This window comes from Apodemus sylvaticus, chromosome X, assembly GCF_947179515.1.
Source record: "Apodemus sylvaticus chromosome X, mApoSyl1.1, whole genome shotgun sequence".
NCBI classification, from domain to species: domain Eukaryota; kingdom Metazoa; phylum Chordata; class Mammalia; order Rodentia; family Muridae; genus Apodemus; species Apodemus sylvaticus.
Genome location: NC_067495.1, coordinates 30,119,605 through 30,138,719, shown reverse-complemented (window position 1 = coordinate 30,138,719; position 19,115 = coordinate 30,119,605). Strand labels below are relative to the sequence as shown.

Sequence of the window (19,115 nt, the reverse complement as noted above, 5' to 3'; positions counted from 1 at the left end):
TCAATGGTCTGAAGATCTTCTATAAGGCCCCGCCTCTTAGAGTTTTCACTAGAGCAAAGATTAAACTGTTTTTAAGACATAGGCCACTGAGATACAATAATGAGACCCTTAGGTGGAGAGGACAGGAAGAAAAAATTTAATTCCCAGGACTTTGTTAGCTAGCTATCCAAGCTATGTTACATAGTAAACAAGAACTGAGCTCTAAAAATGTAAGGGAACAGCAGATTCAAGCTGTGCCCTTCTGGGCCCAGGAAACACTATTGACAGAGATGGGAGAGAAGGCAACTAAGACAGGGATTGGTCAGGAGACCAATCAGGCCTGTCCGAGGTTCCGAAGAAGGCCAAACAATTCCAAGTTCTAAACCAGGAGCTATGACCTATGCTGTGGCCTTTCCTTCACCCCCTGCCTCTGTGCTTGCTACAAAGAATCTCCACTTTGTCTTTCCCGTCCCCTCCCCTCTGCCAGACCTACCTTTCCTGCAGTGAATGTTGTTCCAGTTCTGGAAAGCTTTGTTCTTCTCTCCCATCAAAACAGCCATTTCCTGGGGAGTCACCGGAGTGGAAGGGGATAGGAAACAACAATTCAACAAATCAAATCCAACCAAGGTGGTACCACTCTGCAGGTGTTGCTGAGAAACAGATGAGAAAATGAATGCAGAGTACCTTGCAGGGTGCCTGGCACATGATAACTCAGAGCTCAGTAATGGTTTATCATTATCTTCCTGTGAATGTGTGAAAGAAAGGCTGCAGAGATGTAGGTATTGTGGGAGCTAACAAAGTCCTGCGAATTAAATTGCTTCTGCCTGTCCTTTCCACCTAAAGGGTCTCATTATTTACCTGGGACCTCCTACTCATTTAAAACTGTGAAGATAGAAAAATCTTACTGGTAGAGTGGGTGATCCTTTAGGACATGAGGTTAAGTGCTCAGGGTGACCCTGAAAACCCCTGGAAGAGCTGGACACTTATCTAGTGTCTCAGGCATCCTTGTTTCTTTCCCAACTTCTCAGAAGTCCTGGGCTCCAGAAGCCCAGCCAGCTGGGTCTCCTGGACACACTTGTCCTCTTGTGTCATTCCTTCAGTCCTATTCTTGTAGAAGCCCCTGACCCCTCCATGTTCCTATTCCTTCTGCTAAAATGCTGATAAAGTGGCAAGATTCAGTGCGCTTTACTTCCTGTGTGGTCCCTCACATCTTGTGAGAAAATACTGTGGATGAAGCAGATGAGAAAGAAGAAGGATGGATAGAAATCTTGAAGACTTGTTTCATTCCTACTTGACCACTGTGTATGTGTGTGTGTCTGAGAGAGAGAGAGAGAGAGAGAGAGAGAGAGAGAGAGAGAGAGAGAGAGAGAGACAGAGAGAGACAGAGAGACAGAGAGACAGAGAGACAGAGAGACAGAGACAGAGAGAGATATCACATGCATTTTAAAGGAATTCTTCCCCTAAAGAAAATAGGAACCAAGACCTATACTCTCCATTAACTAGCTGGATGTTATAGAGCTGATATTTTTCTTCCCCACTCCAACTCTGTGTTGTTTATGCTACATTAGCTTCAACCATGATTCTTGCTTTAAGATAAATACAGTGAAATATTGGTGACTCGAAACAACTCAACTTCCCCATGATTATGCCAAGTGTATTGCTCTTAAGAGAGTTGCTCGCAGGCAGAGGGATGCTTCTTCTTCTTCTTCTTCTTCATCATCATCAGGCAGTTTGTACTATGAAGTAAAGTAGCAATCATTTGTTTTTGGTCCCTCCTGTGTTGGAACACAGGGTTACTTGAGAAGAGATTTGCTCTGTGATTTATCCAAGAACATTTTGCATTCCAGCTGACACAAATAATATCAAAAACCTATCAAAATAGAACAGAACTTTCTGTAGGGCTCCAGATAAATTTCAGCAAAAGAGCACATTAACTAAACTGACCATCTCTTGAATGTTTGCTTTTGATAGCTAGTCTTGTCTGCCCTCTTTGTGAGCCTTCCTATTTATGAAATCTTGAGGCATGCTTCTCACAATTCCTCTGAGGCATGGGCATTGTTATTGAAACATGATGTCTTCCTCATATGGGTCATAGAAGGTTCCACATGACCCTATATAGTGGCCTCAAATAGTGGCATTTTAGCACATAGCAATCATTGACAGTTTTAGGGTGTGGTTGGCATAGGAGATATTCTTGGTATCTTGCCTTACTAGAGGCTCAAATACCTCAAACTCTCCTATGACTCTCCCTAAAGGTTTTGTATGATGGGCTAGCTTAAAGTGCCAAAGAATGAACACATCTTCCACTGGCCCTCCCTCAGGAGTTGTTGGAGTCAATGAATAAATCCCACCCTCCTAGCTTTTCAGTTGACATAGCTCTGGAGACTGTGTTCTTCCTTGTTTCTTGCCCTTTACTAGTTCCAGTGGAATTGAGTTCCAGTTGTTCACTGTTAACTTGTTTGATAATTTGTCTTTATTCCTTTCTCATCTCTCTACTTCATTCCTTTTCTGGAATTTCCCCCCAAATATACCAGCTTCAGCTAACTCTTTGTCTTAAGGTCATTCTACAGAGGAACTCAAAATAGATACTAACCAGCTGAACTCGGTGAAACACAGCACCCCCCCCCCACCTCCCCAGTCTTCCTCACCATGTTCATCACCTTTGGCAATTGAGTTTCCATTGTGGATGTAGCCTTGCATGTTATATGTGGGATACAGTCCTGTACTTCTTCCCTGGTAAGTCAGAAATAAGATTTTTTGGAGGCAGCCAGTCCAATTAGCCAGTCCTATGAGGAAAAGGCATGCCTGGATGCTGAGAAAAATCTCCATATTGGAAAGGAAAATATTAGCAATTTCCTATTGGATGAGAAATTGGTTTATTGTTTATTGAATCTATAAAGAGATTGACAACTGGGTCACCTTCATATCTTGCCTTAGCTCTGAGTGCCTAAGATGGAGGCCATTTTTAATCAGGTACCTTTTAATACTGCCAGCTAACTTGGTCAGTAGTTGTAACGTCTCGTCTCTATGGAAAGATGTTAAGATAGAAAGTTCTTCCTGATGATTAGTGTCTTGAAGTCCCTCACTTAGAGTCCCATTTCTTTGTCCATGACTTTATTATTCCTGGATTATATTTATTATATTAATAAGGAAGATGTAATTACTAGTCATACATCTAATCAAGACAGTCAAACACTTCATTCAAGATTAGTTTATCAGCTTCTATCTAGAAAATCTAGTTTTGATGGTAGAAACTCAATTCTTACAGCACAATGTGGAGCAGGAGGTGCCAGAGGTATGGATAAATATAAATAAAGACCAGACATGATAATAAGGTACATGTATGTAGTTTTTTCTAGGACTGTGAGCTCAGCAAGTCCTGAGTGAGAGTGCTTGGTTGTTTTAAAATCAGGAGAGTCCCCATCATCTGTCCAATGTTTGGCTGTGGGTGTCTGCATCTGTTTCAGTCAGCTGCTTGGTAGAGCCTCTCAGAGGACAGTTAGGCTAGGCTCTTGTCATGTTCTTCTGTGTCTGGGTTACCTCATTCAGGATATTTTCTAGTTCCATCCATTTGCCTGCAAAATTCATGATGTCCTCGTTCTTAATAGCTGAGTAGTACTCCATTGTGTAAATGGACCACATTTTCTGTATCCACTCTTCTGTTGTGGAACATCTGGGTTGTTTTCAGTTTCTGGCTATTCCGAATAAAGCTGTTATAAACATAGTTAAGCACGTGTCCTGATCAGTCCCCCAACAGGGCTGCTTTGTCTGGTCTCAGTGGAAGAGGATGTCCCCAACCTTGCTGAGACTTGATGTGCCAGGGTTGAGTGGGGGGTGGGGGGGTGGGGGGTGGGGGATGGGGGTTGGGGGGTGGGGGGGTGGGGGTGGTTGAAGGGGGGATACCCAGGGAGGGGAAAGACCAACCCTGGAAGCAGCCAAGCTGCTGCAGCCTTGCTCCTTGACCCCACCCCCTGTGGCCCTCTAAAGAGCTGTCATTGCTTTTCCACCTTGCAGCCTCCCTCAGTTTCAGTGTCTTAGCACTTCTATGTGAGCAAGCTCTTCCTCATATGGGCCTAAATATTTTTGGAATGTTCCTTCCTTTTACTTTGACCTAGTTAGCCCAGATTCTCCCTTTGCTCCCTGTTTCCCTCTTAATCCTTTTCTTTATCTTCCTCTTCTCCCGGGAATCCTTTGAGTTTTTGTGAGTGAGAAGATGCCCCTATTATCACTAATAAGTGGAGAGAGAAAACTCTTTAGGACCTCGTACGAGGAAGGAAAACAGAAGAATCCTAAGTGATATTATGCATAAATGGCAAATTTCAGAATCCATGAAAGCTCTCATGAATGCACACACGTGCAATATGTAAAGCTTTGCTCTTTATTCTTTTTCCTCTACTCTTCCTGATAGGTGAGAAACTGACTTTTATATCTATACATCTTTTCCTATCATCTTTGGTTTCTAATATTGTGACATCATGGTCTTCTTTTTTTACTGGAAATGTTTGATGTTCTAGTGTTGGCTGGGAGTAAGTGAGCTAGGGAGTTTGCCTGAAAACTTCACTCTCGGGTGTCATACTGATTTTATGATACATACCTTCCCCGTCCCTAGGTCCCTAGCAGCTGATTTTCAAGGCAAGCTTTGACCAAACAGGTTTACAGATGAGCAAACCCCTTCACATGCTAGTGAAGCTTTGATAATGCTACTCCAGGTGCTTGGAGAAAATGTGGGTAGGGGGTCTGATAAGACAATGATGCCGTGACAAGGTGGCAAGAAAGATGATGGCAATGGTGATGACGACAGCAATAGCAATGAGAATGACAACTAAAAAGACAATGCAACTGCAGTAGTGATTGTAATGAAGATGAAGAGGACAGTGAGAGCACTTAGTGATGGAGTCAATGAGGACCATGATGATGGTGCTGATTGAGTCTTCCATGTGCCAGGCCTTGTAACAAGTTCTTCACTTAAATGAGCCCCCGCTTCATTACAGCCATGTGACAAGAGAGCTCTTTACTTTTCACTCTCCGTCTTGGATAGAGGTTTAACTGAGGCTTGAACCTAGTGTGCCCAGGGTCCTGCAACAGGCAGTTAGTAAAAGGTGAACTTTGGACCTGGGAGTCAGTTCACCATTTTTCCTCATCATCATTCTCAGGTGGGCACAGTGCCCAGAATGAACTGAAACTATCTCCACACCAGTGGTTGATGAGGGGCTCACAGGCCTTAGAAAGGGGGAAAATTCCAAACCCGAGTACCTTAGAATTATGTACCCTCTTCCTTCTAGTGACCCCTCAGAGGGCCTATTTCTGGCATAGTGGCTTCTGGAAAATGTCCTACTAATGACGTAGGATTATAAACAATCTTTTTCCCAGAACAAAAATTTAACCTTTGTATTTCAATCTAATTAGAAATATTTTTTTTCTTTCAGGAAGCAGATTTTCCCCCTCTTCAATGCAAATTTAAGAGGTTTCTTTGTTGCCAGAAAAATTCCCTTCAAACCATCTTAAGATGGTAGACCTGGTCTAAGACCTTAAACATGACTTGTGCTTCTGTGCAAACCACCCTTAAAGTTCAGGCACCCGAGGTTGTTTAGAAGCTGAGTGTCTGGTGGAAAGTTGTAGGGATCCCAGCTGAATGCAGGGGTTAGCAATTGGTAGTTTATGCAGTCCACTGTCCACTTAAGCATGTTTGGCCATCCCAACGATTCCTCCTGATTGTCTCCTGTGAGACTGAGACATTCTTCTTAACATCTACTGAAGCTCATCGTAATGTGAGGAGAACAAATCTCTCCTCTCAGTGTCAGGGGCAGCCCTCTACAGAAAGTAAACACTGTTCTATATCTTCTGTCATGCCTCCCACAGCTATACAGAGACTGGCATTCATTCTTTTTAAATGTATTCCTTTATCTCTTTACGAAAGAAACTTTAAAGAACCCTGAAGAAAGCACACAACCCTAGGAGAAAGTGGACTTGGTTCCTGACTCAAGAACTACAACCAATAAAGAAGGCAATGATCCTTTAGAATAATAAAAGAATAGGAAATGCAGGCCTAGCCCACAGTAGGTCTCCAGATCATTTTTGAAAGAATGGATAAATGAATGAACAAAATCTGGTTTTTTCATTCGTCCTTATGCTTAGACCTGCCTAGTTTCTAGGACCACCATTGGTCCTCAGGAGGCAGACTAAAGACTATTGAGACAGTAAATGAGAAAATACATGTAGAGGCATATGGCATTAATTACCAGAAAGACAAAAGAGGCAGAATGACCTCCCCAGCCAGGCTCCCAGAATCCTGTTAAGTTCTAAAATCCAGTAACAGACTTGAAAACTCAGGCTTGAGAACTAGGGGTTCCCTTCAATTCTGTTTGGCCCACATGTTCCTTTGTGTCCTTTAGCATTTGAAGTAAAGGTGGTGGATCAGATAACGTGGTTGTGGGGAGAAAGCACAGTTTTAAGAGTCAGTGTGCACTGTGTTATATGAACCTGAACAAGCCACTTGGCCTCTGAGTGTTAGCTTCCAGCTCTGTAACACAGGAAGGATGGATTGGGCTAGTGACTAGTCTAAACTTAGAAGACTTCTAGAAATCTAATTGGACTAAGACATTCATCTCTCTTGCTGATAAGTATCATTTCATTCTTGTGCTCCTATCAGGGGAAACTGGACACACACACACACACACACACACACACACACACACACACACACAAACCATGTGCGTTCTTATGTTTTCATATTATATGCACACAAAAATAATAAAGCAGGAATGCAAAGGATGAGATTTTAAGCTAAACATAAATAAGTGTTGTAGTATCCCAGGGCATACATTTCTCTCCTTTCTTCAAGATGATCTTCAAACTGTTGACATCAATGGTCAATTAATGGCACTGGATCTGACCCCCTCTATATTTTTTTAAACAGGTATATGAGAAGATTCAATGAGTTTACTCCCTTTCTGGAAAGACTACAGGACTTTCCATAGCCAATGCCTATTGTTACCAAGGTTGATCTCAGTTGAAATTTGGATGACCACCACAGTTTTAATAACTTAAGTAGTGGATTGGGCAATTCATTTCCAAAGTGAAGTTGGATTGCCACATTACGTTTGGAAGACTGTATAAGTCTTTTCAGGTAAAATCCAACCAAATGTGAGGTTTGTGAATATTATGTTATTTTTTTCATATTGTAACAAATTTGGGAACACATTCAAGTAGTAATTATGCCCACAGCTTTGTTAAAGTAAAGGGGCTTTGTGCTGATGTTTAAAGCTCAGAAAATTCAATCACAGGGGCAAGTAATTGACAATTACTACACCCTGTGGGGAGAGAAAATCCATTTTGAACCCAGTTGGAGTTGCTTCTTAGATAGTACACCCTGGGTCCTGAATGATGAAACCATATATGTGTACAGTATTAAAGGGCACAATATGCTCTTCTCTTCTGGATCATAGTTAATGGCTAGTGATTTTTATACAGAAATAGGCCATTTGTTGATAATGTCTTGTAAGTCTTAGTTAAAAGTGGAAAATAGACTAAAAATAAGAAGTGATTGGAAGGGAAACAAATTTTACCAGAGGTCTTTAGCAAACCAGCCTTCCAAGAGGGAGAAAGTCTGACTGGGATGCAATGTGAGGGCCAGGTGGAAATCGAGAAAGCTTGGGATGATAATGGCTTCAGTGTTTTCTGTGATGTAAAAAGGAAAAGCAGCTACTACAAAAGGTAGCTCAGCAGCTGCCCTGTGTTCTAGCCAGGTTAAGGGTTACAAATGTGACTGCAGGCTAGAATCAACGTGGTGAACTTTATGTACTCCAGACCCAAGCTGCCACACCAAACCAGTTGTATCTGTCTTGGGAATGGGACAGGCATTGCATTTTTGATAGATCCCAGGCAATTTCAATACACAGATCAATTTGAGAACCAATAATAAGCCAGTGCTTTTCAAACCTTAATATACACACAGATCACTCAAGGAGATTTATTTATTTTCATTTCTTGTGCATTAGTGTTCTGCCTACATGTATGTCTCTGTGAGTGTGTCAGATCCCCTGGAACTGAAGTTACAGACAGTTGTGAGCTGTGGGTGCTGGGAATTATATCCAGATCCTTTGAAAGAGCAGCCAGTGCTCTTAACCAGCCCCACCACCACCTCTCCCCCACTCCTCCCTCACCAAGGCTTTTGTTCACATGCAGATTAGGATTCAGAGCATCTAGGTTATGGCTTAAGATACTGCATTTCAAAGAAGCTTGTGAGCAATGCTGTTGTAGTTGTTCCAAAGACTTCACTTTCAACAAAAATGTAGGCAGTCCTGCCAACCAGATATAATTGATAGCTGGTCCTTCCTCCGTATAAATTAGGACTGTTGCTATTTTACCACTTGGAAAATATTTCTTAGGAAACTTCCATGATGTGCAGCCATATGCCATATGTCATGTAAGGATGTAATAATGGGCTGCAGTACAATGGTTAGTCCATAGGATTGTATCATCAAGTAATATCAGAAACATACTCTACTGTACAATTACACTCTGTTGTGTTTACAAGTGACAAAAGTGACCAGCACTATGGATCTTAGCATATGTCACTGCCATTAAGAGACACATGGCAATCATTTAAAGAGACACATGGCAATCATTTAAAGAATGGTTATTATTTTGGTGGCAGGAGAATGAATCACACTTGCACCCTCTTTATGATGAAGAGAGTATCATCAGGAGCAATGATAGCCTTTGGCTTCTCCAGAACAGGGATAGAGGCACAAGATGGAACTTGTAAAACTTGCTAAAGTCTATGAGTCCAGAATATGCCACAAACTAGCCCAGATCATTAAAGTTGTTTTCTTTGAAGCTTAGCGTACTTTCTGAGTGACCTCAGTCTAGTAATCTCAAGGGCTCTGCATGGCCTTCAAGCAAGAATCATTTTTGGCTCAAGTTGCTATGAAATAAACCCCTCCCTACTTGCCTTCCACACTGAAATAGCCACTCCTATAGTCTTTGCTTAGACATGCTTGATTCCTCACACCATGCAACCAATGGAAATCTTTAAACTAGTTTGTGTGACGAAGATGCTTTTCAGTTTACAAAATACAATCAACCCCTTAGCTAGATGGTGATCTGGGCCTCTGAAAGAGCTCCTAGTATATACCCTGTAAATTCTTGGCACAGAAATCAGGCTTGGCCAGACTCAGGGACTTTGTTGGTGGAATTCATAGCACCTGCTGAGATTCCTTTAGTTTTAATTAGTGCAGGATCTTCAGGGGTGTTCTCAAAGGTATGAGTTGGGATGTGGCTGAAGATATTAGGGGTAAAAGGAGTGGGATATTTGCAAACTTATATATGTGAGTGTGAGTGTGTGTGCATATGTGTGTGTGTTTGCGCACGCACAACTGTGTGACTTAGTGTTAAATAACACAATAAGGAAAAAGACATTTTAACATCTGGAGAGCTAAATTATCTGAGCAGTAGTAATTAAGTAGTTTATTTTCTAAATTAGACCATAAATTAAGCCTCCTTATAGAAGTATCATTTGTATAAAAGTATACCAGCTTAAAGTAGATTCTTGTGCAATGTTGTGGAAGAGACAGCTAGAGAAGCAGGGTGGATTGTATGAATACCCACCAAGGTGCACATGTGTTACAGGTCACCTGGGTGATGTGCCTGAGGTTGCCTTCATCATATCTGTAGTTCTTTATAAAGAAAGTAGTCATTTTAAGTTTCTTTTTCTGGTTATGACCAGCAAACACAGGATGATCCCATGTCCTTACGCCACAAAATACTTTCACAAATATACTGTTTCACAGTGGAGGCAGTAACCACGATTATGCTATCCTATGACACCAATGGCCTTATCCTGTACTCTTCTCTCAAATTCCTACACCTCTGTAGTAACTGGTCTTGGTAAGCATTGGCCACTCTAGATCCTAGTCTCCTCACTTGTCAGAAGTGTCTGGAATATGCTAAATATTCTCAACCTGTGGGTCATGACACCTTTGAGGTCAAATGACCCTTTCACAGAAGTCACATATCAGATATTTTGAATATAAGCTATTTATATTATGATTCACAACGAGCAAAAGTAAAGATATGAAGTAGTAACAAAAATAATTTTATGATTAGGGGTCACTAGAAGATGAGAAACTGTATTAAAGAGTCACGATATTAGGAAAGGTAAGAATAACTGCGTTAGAAAAATGGCTAATAGGTTTAATGCCCCAGTTCTACAATTCTACAAATGTCCAGGCTCAGAAGACAAGGATGACAATACCAGGCCCAGAAAGGCTTGAATATTTACTCATGTACCAATTTATCCATGAAACATGCCCTAAATACCTATTATTCAAGAGGTACAGTGCCAACTCCAAGGAAAACCAGGGCACTAGAAAGCCCAGTAGGAAACCAGAGTCAGGACTAGACAAGGTTAAATCAGAGTCCTGTAGGATCTCAGTGAGAATGGAGGAAGTGACTTTTTTTGAACTGGTCCCCCAACATCTAACTTATAAGCAGAAGAAAGCTTGGTGAAAACGAAAGCCAGAGAAGACTCCAGGCTAAGGGGTAGAACCAGTCTCTGACATCTTTTGATACTCATAATATAGCAAGTCTGTGACTCTATAAGCATGTGGGCCCAGCCAAGATCACAGACCATTTTTTCCAACCACCCAACATGCCATTTCCCCCAAAGTCTACATCTGGGGAACATGGAGGCTACAGAAGTGAGGACCTATCAACTCACTGAAGATGGAGAGAATGGAGGCCTTTAGCAATAGGTAGGTCAGTATTCTAGCAGGCCACACAACCATAACTTACTAGATCTTTTTTTTTTTTTTTTTTTTGATTTTTTCGAGACAGGGTTTCTCTGTGTAGTCCTGGCTGTCCTGGAACTCACTCTGTAGACCAGGCTGGCCTCGAACTCAGAAATCTGCCTGCCTCTGCCTCCCAAGTGCTGGGATTAAAGGCATGCGCCACCACTGCCCAGCTTACTAGATCTTAATATCTCTCTCTCACCACGCCTTTCTCCCTCTCCCCCCCTCCCCCACCCCATGTGTGTGTCTTCTTCATTCCTCTCCTTCCCCCTCCCATGGTGATAATGAGCATAGGCAAAATGGTTGGTGACTTCATTTGGACCCATTTGAAAATAAAATTTTATAAAACCCAAACATGAGAAAACATTCCCTGCTACCTCAGAGGGAATCCTTGACCACTCTGCTTGAGTTTAAGTTGGTGGCTGCTGTGAAGGTCTTTCTTTGATTTGAAAAAGCTGGATCTCACCCTGAGCCCACACTAATCAGCAGCTTGGCTGAGTGGGGAGGATGGGTCTCTGCCTTCGTCAATGTCATTAACTACCTCTGGGCTCATCCTCAGGGACAAGGACTTTCCCTTTGAACTCTCAGTTTTCGAGCTGCTATTTTTATTCTGTGCATAGGCAGGGTTCCTAATACCAGCTCCTGGAGCAGCAATGCCCAAATTATCACACTTTCTCACCCACACCTTGTCCCTGATGACCCAGAGCTGTAGGACGGTGTCAGCTGGCAAGTTGAATAGGGGGAGGAGGCACAAGTGGAAGAGAGAGAGAGAGAGCCTTTTGTGCAAAGGTATGTAATGGAAGGTCTTTATATTTCCTTAACCTGGATATCACTGAGAACAGTAGAATCTGGTAGAGATGAAGTGGAAGAAACAGCCTGTTTAGGTGGGCCAATCTCTCCAGAGAAGCAGATGGAGTTATTCTTGGGCAATCTTTATGGTCAGGGAAGTGGAAGGAAGACTTTGGCCAGCAGCCTTCTTTCTTTTTGTTCCTGAAATACTGCAGATTTCTTTCCCCCTACCTGCAATGTGGCAAAGCCTGCATCCAATTTAGTTTGTCATATCTATTTCTAGAAAAAAATATCAGGCCCCATAAATGGACTTGCAAGTCTCTCTGTTACTTCTGTGACCTGAGAACAGGTGGCTTCCGGGTAGTAGTCTAAGAGATGCTCTGCTATCAGTCCTGTAGTAACAGCCATAGCACCACTGCAGGCTCACTCCCTAAGGACAGAAACTCCAATGAGAAAGAGCTAAGCAAGACCCCAATGGAGAAACTAGCCTGATGACAGATTCATGAATTTATTGGAAAATATCTGACCTCTACTTTGAATTTCTGCAGTCATCCTCAGGTATACTGTGTATTCCATGTTGATGCAGAGGCTATAGAGATTATTCTTTCCCAAAATCAAAATATAGGGAGAATACCTTAGACTAGCCTGGAATTCTAATTCTAGTCCCAATGCACCCTTAAGCTACTTATCTGACGTCACTGTGGAATTACTTTCCCTGTTGACAATATGGGATAATTGTAGTTTTCTGAAAAGATCATTCCAAGGAGTGGACAGTCAGTCATATATTGGATGGAGCAACGCAAATGTTCAATTGCTCCATATCTGCTGTCTGTGAGGGGAGCAGAGAGAGAGACCTGTGTAGAGGCACCCAACCCCAAAAAGGTCCCCTTGTCATTTCCTAATCAGGACAGTGCTGGAGAAGATGGCAGGCTTGTTGGATAGTACCCTACTCTGTCAAAATTCCCTCTTCATGCCTTGATCAGGAGGGTTGTGGAAGAGGTAGCGGGCCTAGATCAAAGCCAGGTTGTAGGAGCAAGGGAGGTTTCTCGGAAACAGTGAGGACTAGCAATTGAGCTGAAGCAATGTGACAGTTAAGGCAAAGCGGTATCTAGAAAGTTGTCGGTCTTCCTTTGGGAGTGGATAAAGGGAAGGTGAAAGACGGAAGAACACATGGAGACATGTTTACACTTCTGAAGGTGTAAACAGGCATAGTCATCATGAGGAAGTACTTAACATTCAAAGATGGCATCGAGACCTGCCTTGATTTCTGCTAAGGTGCCTCTTCTTAGTCACCAGGTTTGGTCTTAGATGGGTGGCCATGGGTGACTTCTCTCATAGTTGCTGTCTTCGTACTTATCAGTCTCACCTAAGCGTCTCTTCATCTTTCCTCATCCTTTCATGAGAGTTCCAGCCACTGTGAAGGACAAGTTGGACTCTTGTGGAAAAAAAAATCTTAGATTCATGAAGCCTCCACAGGACTGTGTGTCTGTGCCCCAGATATTTATGCCCCTGTTGTTGCTACCTCTTCTGCTATGTTCTTCCCCTTGTTCATGCGACAGTCTTGTCTGTTGGAGGACATACAGCTTCACTAGACAATAATCTCTGTGAAGACAGGAGCCTTATCTCTTACCCACAGCTTAAGCTCTAGTCCTCAGAATACAGTAAGCATTTACAAAATAAACTTCTTACATGAGTGAATGAATATATACAGGTGAGAATGACTGTGTGTTTGAATGAGGTTTTCTGGGGCTGAATTAAGGGCCAGTCTTCTCAGGAAGGAATAAAGCCTTTAGCTAGGCTAAGTGCCCTCAGCCTTTCTAGAAGCAAGTTGCTTCCCAACTGTCCTAAGGAGATTTCTTGCCAACCTACTGGGTGAACTTGTAGTTTTCAGAGGGTATGTTGCCCACAGGGACACAGACTCTAGAGTCCTCCCTTGCAATTACTGCAATGTGTCATGCCAAAAGCATGACACATCAGTTCTACTCTGCAGAGCTGTTTGTGCAGCATCTGCCACTTTCCTCACCCCCTCCTCCCTCAAAGCAATTCCTTATTTTCTGCATTTGACACATTTTGATGGCTTGAAAATGTCATGGAATTGTTCATTTGTTAAAGTTGAATTCCCTATTGAAAGACTATTTCTAACACCATGATGTGTTGGGTCACCTCTCTCTTTTGTTTGAGAGGTTGTGATGACAGTTTGTTGGTGAGAGAATAAAGACACGATGACCACAAGACTAAAGTCTACATAGGTGAGACAGGTGAGGTCAAGTGTCTGTTTTGCCTCAGGCTTTTCCAGTGAAATGGAGGATTATTGAATTATTATCCAGCCCAACCACACTCCAGGGCTTCACAGATCCCTGAGTTAGACATGGTGCCTGCTTTCTCCATGGCAACGAGGCTAAATATGGACGCGTTTCCATGGAGAGCCGAACAGCAGCTGCAGTCCTGCTTCCTCCAGGAAGCATCCTCTCTAGGCTTGTTTGGCCCCTTAGAAAGTGGCCGTCAGCATTCAGGAAGTATCTATGACATCAAGACAATGTCTTTCACCTTTGGGAAATTTTCTTTCCAACAGATATTTTATTTCCCCTAGATCTAGACTCGTCAGCACTCCTTTCTCTTGGTAACTACACATTGCTAGAGGCCACAGGTCAGAAACATGGACAGGTGAGGCTTGCCATCTTCCCTTTGCTCAGAGGAGCCCAGTTTCCTATTAGCAGAGGAAAGGGAATTTGATTGGCTAGCAGGAGATAGTGGGGATATTATAATGAGTCTCGGGTAAACACACTGCTCTTCCAATCTCTAAACCAATTATTAGGGGAATTATTGCTGCAGAGTTTTTGAAATGTCCTCTGAAATTTCCCAAACTTTTAAAATTCCATAATTACATCTTCAAAGAGTTTTTAATGTTCCTTTCCATAGTCATAGAATATTCCAATGTGAAAAGATTTTTTTCCTTAAGGGAAAGTACATTGTTGTTTGAACTGGTTTAAATCTCTACATTTCTTAACGGTCTGACAGAGCAATGTGGAATGAAACTTTGTTTTTGTTGAAGGCTGAAGATATAAGCTGAGTATTAGGCTTCAAAATAGCCTGTTTAACATCACTTGGTTATTTAGAGATTACATCATGTGTGTTTATAACTTAATCGCTTGTTAAATTGGGTCTTTATAAGCACAGCTGATCATATGGGTGTGTTCGTGTATATTAGGAAATATCTATAATGCGTATGTATACATAGAGAGCTGGGTTGTGCTGCCCAGTTAACTAAGCTATGGAAACTATTTTGAGACTGGAGAGATCTCGTAAGGCATTTATAAATAGTCTCTTAAGAAAGATTCATATCGTGTGTTCTGTGTTTCAGGCCACGTGGCACCGGAGCCAAGTGATGGATGACCTGCAGTCTCAGAACCTTTCCATGGACATGACTGACTCCTCTCCCACTTTGGCTAATAACAGACTGGAGAACGGCATGGCCCAGCTGATAACTACTGAGGCCTGGAACATCAACTCCACTGACCTGGTAAAGAAGGCCCTAGTGACCGTGCCGGCCCCATCAATCCTGAACCCCCCAGCTGAGTCCCAGAGTGGCATGGCTCTGAAGGTAGCAGCCACCGTGCTGCAGCCCCTGTGCCTTGGGGAAAGCCCAGTGGTGATGCCCATTCACATGCAGGTGGAGGGAAGCTCTGCCCCAGAGCTCAACCCCAACGGCAATGCTACCTACGTTATGACGACACAAGGCCCCGTACAGCTACCGGTGGTGTTGGAACAGCATGTTTTTCAGCACCTCAACTCCCCTCTAGTCCTGCCACAGGAGGCCCCGTGCTCCTCTAATGCTATCCACAACAACCTCTTCCAGGGGGCTGAGGACTCCGAGGCCCAGCCTCAGCTCCTGGACCTGAGGATCCCAAGTCAGCCGCAGGAGCCCACCTTGCCTTTTGAAGCTGTGCTCCAGAATTTATTCCCCGCCCAAGGCTCTTTGGGCCCTCCACCCTGCCAGCCTCCTCCTGGCTATGCTCCAGTGCCTCCCCAGCCATTTAACTCCCCCTTGTCGCCCCTGGTCCCACCAGCTACCCTCTTGGTGCCCTATCCTGTGATTGTCCCCTTGCCAGTTCCAGTGCCCATTCCCATCCCTGTCCCGGTGCCTCAGAGTTCTGAATCCAAGTTCAGCCCGGGTTTCCCCAAGCCACCATCTTCCTTCGGCCTGCACTCCTTTAAAGGCACCCAGACCACTCTGGAAAAGGATGAACTGAAGCCCTTAGACATCCTCCAGCCAAAGGAGTATTTCCAGCTCAGCCGCCACACAGTCATCAAGATGGGGAGTGAAAATGAGGCACTGGATCTGTCCATGAAGTCCGTGCCCTGGCTCAAGGCTGGGGAAGCTAGCCCCCCAGTCTTCCAAGAGGATGCAGCCCTAGATCTGTCTTTGGCAGCCCACCGAAAAGCTGAGGCTCCTCCAGAGACATTGTATAACAGCACCAGGTCAGCAGATATCCAGGGCCACTCCGTGCTGGAGAAACTTCCCAGTGGCATGGAAATGCCCTTTGCCCCTGCCAAGCCTCGCGAGGCCTCAGCCATGATGGATAGCAGCAGCGGCGGCAGCAGCAGCAATGGCACTGAGATGGTCAGTCAGCCCAGCCATCCGGGCAGTGAGTTGAAGGCTGAAAATAACATTGAGATCGGAAGTGAGTCTCAGGCAGCCAAAGTCATTGTGTCAGTTGAAGACGCGGTGCCTGCCATTTTCTGTGGTAAGATTAAAGGCCTCTCAGGGGTATCCACCAAAAACTTCTCCTTCAAAAGAGAAGACTCTGTGCTTCAGGGTTATGACATCAACAGCCAAGGAGAAGAATCACTGGGAAACGCCGAGCCCCTTAGGAAACCCATCAAAAACCGGAGCATAAAGTTAAAGAAAGTGAACTCCCAGGAAATACACATGCTCCCAATTAAAAAACAACGGCTGGCCACCTTTTTCCCCAGAAAGTAAATAAGGGCTTTAAAACATTTTTATGATTATGACATGGGGAAAGGTGCATTGTTTTTTTTTTAAAGGCATCTAAAACAAATTATCTTTGTTAATTATTCTGGGGCATAGGTGGGAGCAGAAAGGCAAATTAGCTAGTATCATTTTCTTTTTTAATTTTTGACTTTTCACAAATGAGTAAATAAGAGCAACCTATTTTTCAAGCAGATTGCACATTTTTTTGCAGCTTTAATGGAATATTGGGTGAATCAGAGGGGTGAAAGCTATTTTCATTGCCACAAAGTGCTTTGATGATGTAATACCTAATAAAGGGTAGGATGAATATTTCACAATAAATGTTTGTTTGCACTAATTGGTTGCAGTATTCTGTCATTTGTAAAATTTACATTTCTCAACTGGCGTGGTTGGCGTACACTTTTGCTTGTAAAGAGCTCTAATTTATTACTATTTAGAGACCTAAGCTCTGCAGGCATGTTGGGAAATACTGCCTTGTGCCTCAGAGAAGGGGGATTCAGAGTATGTATGGTCTCTAACAAGTCACTTTGCCCTTTGGGCCTTGGATTTTTTTTTGTTTTTGTTTGTTTGTTTGTTTTGCTGCTGCTGCTGCTGCTGCTGCTGTTTTTATTCTAAAGTGGCAAAGGACCAGGGAGGGGGCAGAGAGGTGAGTCGCAAGTACTCAAGGCCTCTCTCGGGTCACTCAGTTCTCGAGTGTGTTCAGTTTTCTTCTTGGACTTCTCCATGCTAAAAAACAAAAAGAAAAAAGAAAAAAAAGGAAAAAAGGTGCCTTTGCTTGGCATAGTGGCCCTTGCCTGTAGTCTGGAGGCTGAGGAGAGAGGGTGGTAAGCTAAAGGCCAGCCTGTGCTTCAATGCAGGATAGATAGATAGATACATACATACATACATGCATGCATACATACATACATACATACATACATACATACATACATAAAATAGCAAAGCAAAAGTACCCTGCTTCTCTCCCAGGACCTCAGAGTGTAGCTGGCATTGGCTGCCTTTTGGCAAGGCAATAAGGACATTGTTCTTAATGGTTTGAAAAATCTTGTGAGTCAAGTGTTGTTGCAGGGCCACTCAGAGCCAGAGGGAAGTCAACTTCATATGAATTTAGGCCACAAAAGAGTCCGTCTTTGTTAGATTAGCTCAGTGGTTCTCGAATGAGGGTGGTTGTGTGTTGCCTCCCCGCCCCACCCCCCACCAGCAACCAGGGGACATCTGGCAATGTCTGGCAATGCTTAAAGATGATTTGGGCTGTCACAACTGGGGGAGGAGCTTCCTACCATCATCTAGGAGATAGACTAGGGACATTGCTACTGTTAAACATCTTATGATGCACAAAAGCACAAGATAGCCCCACCCCCGACAAAGAATGGCCTGGGCCACAGTGACAACCAGGCTGAGACTGAGAAGCCCTAGCTAAGCCACTTCTTGATGGATGGAAACACACTTGAAAGGAGAGAACGGTGTGTTGCTCTTCCGTGACAGCATAAAGCCACCCACACAAATGAGGAACTGCGAGCAAGAGTCTAAAATAGGCCTGCTAGGTGGCACATCACACTTGTGTCTGAAACTGTGTTGGTGAGAGACTGATTAGAGCATGCCTGCTTTAAAACTTAAAGCTCTTTCTTTCACTTCTTGCAATTAGTATGTATCCAGCTGTTACTGCGAACATGAACAGGAGGAAAAACAGTTGTAAGACTGTTCTTTTATTACCAATCCCTCTGTGTATAGGGTTACAGTTTTAGCTGGTCCTGTATCATACAACCAGCATGGATTTTTCTTTTCCCTGCACGTTTTTTTCTGTGCCATTAACATTTCTCTTTTTTTTTTCAAAGTGTGATCAAATAGCTGTTTCTCAACTGGGTAGTCTCATTCTAAATCAGCCAGATGCCATCTTTTCAAGATCTCCATGGTACAGCTAGCCCATGCCGCCTGTTCTTCTTCCCAGTGTGAATTTCTGGCCATGTTTCCTAAGCACAGTATACATTATAGTTTCCAATCAAATAGAAGTATGAATAGGAACTAGTGTTGTCCATTTGCTTGCTATTGTTTTTTCTCTAGGCTTTGGGTAGTCTCTGCTGCCCTGCAGTACCACAAAGACTTTCTCTCCCAGCCAGGAGATTTGTACTCACAACAGATTTGAACCCTTTATCTAGATTTGGGGAACAGAGCTTACAATTTGCTGCTGTTAGAAGCAAGTCTTTAAATTGATAGACATACGAGGAGAAAGGAAGGCATTTGTAAACTGCAATTACCTTAAAAACCTCAAACCACAAATTTCTATTGGTTGTAAGGGATTTTCCCTTCTGTCTTCGGATGGAAGCTTTGCTTTGGTGAGGAAGGGCAACTCCATCTCTAGGATGCTGAGGCAATGGGTAAGATTCCTGGAACAGGCTGTTCTCAACTGAGTCACAATTGGTCTGTGGTCCTTGCTAGTCAGGGCTGAGCGAAGGTGGGAGAAGTGTAGTATTATCTTGGGTGCTTTGTGTGCATTATGGTAGCATTGGAAGACTTGTCCCTTGAGATCTATGCACAGAATATTTATTGTGCTGTGCTTCTAAGAA

General features: G+C 43.3%; 1 protein-coding gene across 2 annotated transcripts in view; it reads left to right on the top strand.

Annotated features, from left to right (window-relative positions):
* Rai2 (retinoic acid induced 2) overlaps positions 1-16,888 on the top strand; it is a 63,149-nt gene extending 46,261 nt beyond the window's left edge. For both annotated transcript variants that reach the window (XM_052171464.1, XM_052171463.1), the window contains exon 2: positions 14,920-16,888. In XM_052171464.1, the coding sequence (XP_052027424.1) occupies positions 14,944-16,539 (1,596 nt within the window). In that variant the 5' untranslated portion in view covers positions 14,920-14,943 and the 3' untranslated portion in view covers positions 16,540-16,888. The remainder of the gene's footprint in view (positions 1-14,919) is intronic.
* Positions 16,889-19,115: the final 2,227 nt, after the last annotated feature.